This window comes from Chiroxiphia lanceolata (genome assembly GCF_009829145.1).
Source record: "Chiroxiphia lanceolata isolate bChiLan1 chromosome W unlocalized genomic scaffold, bChiLan1.pri scaffold_40_arrow_ctg1, whole genome shotgun sequence".
Taxonomy (NCBI): Eukaryota; Metazoa; Chordata; class Aves; order Passeriformes; family Pipridae; genus Chiroxiphia; species Chiroxiphia lanceolata.
In genome coordinates this window covers 722,115-726,020 of record NW_022476499.1, presented here as the reverse complement: position 1 = coordinate 726,020, position 3,906 = coordinate 722,115, and the positions used below count along the sequence as shown (strand labels likewise).

The window sequence follows — 3,906 nt, the reverse complement described above, 5'->3', positions numbered from 1 at the left end:
TCGCTGTGGCATTGCACAAGTTTTAGTGTTTCAATTAGAAAATAAGAAAAGGGGAATTGGGGGAAACCAAACGTGTTCAGGTTAGGGAGCCAGAGGCAGCTGCCCAGCAAGAGGCCTCAGAGATAACACTGGAATCCATCAACCGGCCTTGGGCACGCTGTGAGAGTGAGAGAAGAAACTGCTGACTTCAGTAGAAGGATACCTGTGATGAACATCTGCTACCAAAGTTAAAAATGAGAAAGAAGAGACTGCTTAAATTAACCCCACTTATGAAATATTAGATATAATATTTAGAAATATTTAATAGCCAACAACAGTATAAAAGTTTAAAACTGTGCCAGAATAGATTTTAGGCATCGGCAGGTTGGGATCCAAAAAGTGTTCAGGGAGGAAATTGAGGATTGAGGGGAAAATGGGAAAGTGGGAGAAACAGGGACAAGGGTGGAAAAGGGGGGGGGGTAGTCTGGCAGGTCCGATGATCCCATGGGGGTCTTTGGGCACAGGGGAGCTGGGAAAGGGAGGTGACCCCCTGAGCTCCCAACTTACTGTGGGGTGCTGGGAGCTGCTGGATCCAATCTCAGCCTTGGATTATCCCAACAGTTTCAGTTAAGAGGAATTACAGAGGTGTGACAACTACTTTTGTCCCCCAGGTTTTAATGATGGCAAATCAGATCTATTGATAGAAATGAATTATTTAGGGTTACAAATGATCAGACAAAAGGTCTTCAGCAGAATTATGCACAATATACACACTAAAAGTACCAGGAGTACAGGATAAGACACTAAAATATCTACACTAAAGCAATTGTTGAAGCAATTCTACTAAAGTTGGCACAAAAGCAATAATTCTTAATTAGAGATGGATGGAACTCCCCCAGACCAACGCTCGGGGAGAGATCTCTGCTCTCAACCTCCAGGAGTGACCTTGGGGGGTCCCCAGCCAAGGCAGGAATATCCACACACCTCTCCAGGAAGGGTCCTGTTGGAAGAAGCTGCCCCTGGGAAAGGAGACTGGCCCTTTGTGGTAGAAAGGGATGGACTGACAGTCACTGGACTCCAGGGGTTGCCTCCCCATCAGGGGGTTCATTCGGGGTAGAAGAGCAACTGAAGCTTTTCCTGCAGTCAGGGCACTCGAGGGCTTCCCTTACCGGTGGGTCCGTTGGTGTGTGGTCAAGTTACCGCTCTGGGTGAAGCTCTTCCCACACTCCCCACACTTGTAGGGCCTCTCCCCGGTGTGGATGCGACGGTGCCTGATGAGGTGGGAGTTCTGGCTGAAGCCCTTCCCACAGTCGGTGCAGCGGAAGGGCCTCTCATCCGTGTGTGTCCGGTGGTGCAGGAGGAGATCTGAGCTGGTCTGAAACATCTTCCCACACTCCAAGCACTTGTAGGGCCGTTCTCCAGTGTGGATGTGCTGGTGCTTGAGAAGGTGGGAGATCTGCCTGAAGCTCTTTCCACATTCCCCACACGAGTAGGGCCGTTCCCCAGTGTGGATGAGCTGGTGTTGGATCTGGTTGGAGTTGTTCCTGAACCTCTTCCCACATTCCCTACATGTGTAGGGCCGTTCCCTGGTGTGGATGCGCTGGTGGGTGAGGAGGGTGGAGCTCTTCCTGAAGCTCATCCCACATTCCTTGCACCTGTAGGGCCGTTCCCCAGTGTGGATGCGATGGTGGGTGCAGAGGCTGCTTCTGTTCCTGAAGCTCTTCCCACATTCCCCACATGTGTAGGGCCGTTCCCCAGTGTGGATGTGCTGGTGGGTGAGGAGGTCGGAGCTGTTCCTGAAGCTCTTCCCACATTCCAAGCACCTGAAGGGCTTGTCCCTGCTGGGAGGCTGCTCAGGGACCACCAGGTCAGAGGTCTGGCTCAGGCTCCGGTGGCCTTCCCGGCACAGGCTGGCTCTTTCCTCCTCAGAGCACCCTGGGCTGGCTTTGCAGCCCCTCCCACTGGGGGATCTCTGGCCCTTTTCCTCCCCGCTGCCTTCCTGCGCTGTGGAGCCCTTCAAAATGGCCTCTCCCACCAGGCTCTGCCGGGGGGATTTGTCCTCCGGGCTCTCCGTCCTCAGCTCGGGGCCTGGGGCAGGAAGCAAGAAGGACAGGGAGGGGATTTGCCTCCAGCCCAGAGGGAATCCCAAGGACATCCCCCCAACTCCGGCCCCGGCAGGACGGTGGCAGCAGCGGGGTTGTCCTGCAGCCGGGGCCATGCTCGGCTGACAGAGCCAGCACAACACTGGCCCAAAGGGCCACTGACTTCCTCCTCACCTGCCTGGGGGGCCCGCGGCATCTTCCTCTTCCTCGCAGCCTCCTTCATCTGGCCAAGCTTTGGGAAGGAGAAATCCTGATGGGGGGGAAAACAAGGGCTGAGCACATTGGCTTGGGGGTTCCTCCTGCCCAAGTCCATCTCTAGAACTTACCGGGCATCCTGTGATCATAAAAAGCTCCAAAACACCAAGATTCAGCCCAGAAAAGCCCAAACCACTAACAAGATTCACGTAAAAAGCCCCTCAGAAATAGCAAGATGAACCCCTACCCTAACTGCAAAATGTTAAGATTCAGCCAAAATATGAAGATTCAGCCAAAAAAAAGGTGTTTAATTGGGAGGATGAGGGGAGTGAGGTCACTTCATGAGCACTTGATTGATTTGCTATATATTGATCAAAAACTGAATTAACGTAGTGTCACTTAAAACTCAATTTTTTTCTTCCTAGTTTCAGTGTAGAGAATAAATATGAATTCACTGGACTTCAGGCCTTGATCATTACCCCTGTGCTTTGGTGTGCAAATGCTTTCTCCTTCCACTTCTCCCCTGCTATCATTTCTGACAACTGGACTCCTCTGCTGTGCTGTGCCAATATCCTGGGATGTGCAGTTTCCATGTTTGCAAGGATTAAAGGCTACTTTTGCCTACCAGTGCCAAAGGCTGCTCTCTGAAGTTTAGTGTGAGAGAATCCTGGGCAATCAGACACTGAAATTGTTGAGCTGCAATGGGTCATGCAAATGGAAAGACAGAATCCATTCTGCTGACCCAGATACAGAAGCCAATATCTGGCTGTGGCTCTTTGCCTCACTGGTACCATCCTCTGTGGTTCCTGCTGCCCACCATGGCACTGGCAGCCCCAGGGGCACAGGTACGTCCGTCCTGTAAATGAAGTCAGAGTCAGACTGTCCACAAGTGTTAGCAGGAGTAAAACAGTGCACTGTTGACCTTCTTGAATTTATCTCTGTTAATGTCTGACTTCACTTGGTCAATCTGTGTTCTCTTGCACAGCGTTACGTGGGTTTATGATTTTTATTACCACTGCACCAAATTAATCTGGAATGTGTGGTCAGAACAGTAATTACCTGTATTTGTGTATAACTGTGTGCTCTTCTATTTTTCATGCTTTCTGGCAAATTCACTGACAACTTCTTTCACGACTACATGATGGGGACTGAATTTAATATTGGGGGGTTTCCTGAGGGCAGCACTACACCAGACTTTCGTGTGTGTGTATGTGAGACAGGCAGAACCACAAATGCCTGCAAGCTGAAAGCAAGCTGTGCTTGCTGCTGCAGAGACCCCCAGGGAACAAACCCAGGCAATAGTTTGGGTTTATTCCTTGCTCTGTATCAATGGAACAGAATGTTCCACAGGAGCTCTGTCCCCTCTATGGCACCGGGTGGCTCGAATCTGAAGGGGGGGGGGGGTCAAGTGCAAGGTCCCTTCTGAAGTGTGTGTCCCTAAGGAGGACACTTGCCTTATTATTGCTTATTACTTGTAATATCTTATAGATCTATCATAAAATAGCTAAGGATGGATTCTATAGAATATGTGCCATATATATGATACAGAATATATCTGATTATTGCTTTACCTGCCTGTCCAGACAGATCTTGTGTATGCACAGAGATTGTATTTGAGGGATATGTTCCT

General features: G+C 50.2%; 1 protein-coding gene across 1 annotated transcript; it reads right to left on the bottom strand.

The window, feature by feature from the left end:
- Positions 1-637: 637 nt before the first annotated feature.
- On the bottom strand, positions 638-3,453 carry LOC116781340 (zinc finger protein 239-like). The gene is made up of 3 exons (XM_032677032.1): positions 2,256-3,453; positions 1,776-2,067; positions 638-1,607 (listed from the first exon to the last, which is right to left on the bottom strand). Exons 1-3 carry the CDS (start codon positions 2,392-2,394, stop codon positions 1,145-1,147), a joined length of 894 nt encoding a protein of 297 aa, XP_032532923.1. The 5' UTR covers positions 2,395-3,453; the 3' UTR covers positions 638-1,144.
- Positions 3,454-3,906: the final 453 nt, after the last annotated feature.

What these genes read in the sequence shown, in the direction of transcription:
- LOC116781340 (XM_032677032.1), bottom strand. Translation starts at nt 2,394, where the DNA reads ATGGACTTGGGCAGGAGGAACCCCCAAGCCAATGTGCTCAGCCCTTGT. An exon ending in GCCGCGGGCCCCCCAGGCAG is followed by an intron (nt 2,068 to 2,255) that starts GTGAGGAGGAAG and finishes TTCCTGCCCCAG; the next exon opens with GCCCCGAGCTGAGGACGGAG. An exon ending in GAATGTGGGAAGAGCTTCAG is followed by an intron (nt 1,608 to 1,775) that starts GAACAGCTCCGA and finishes GATGAGCTTCAG; the next exon opens with GAAGAGCTCCACCCTCCTCA.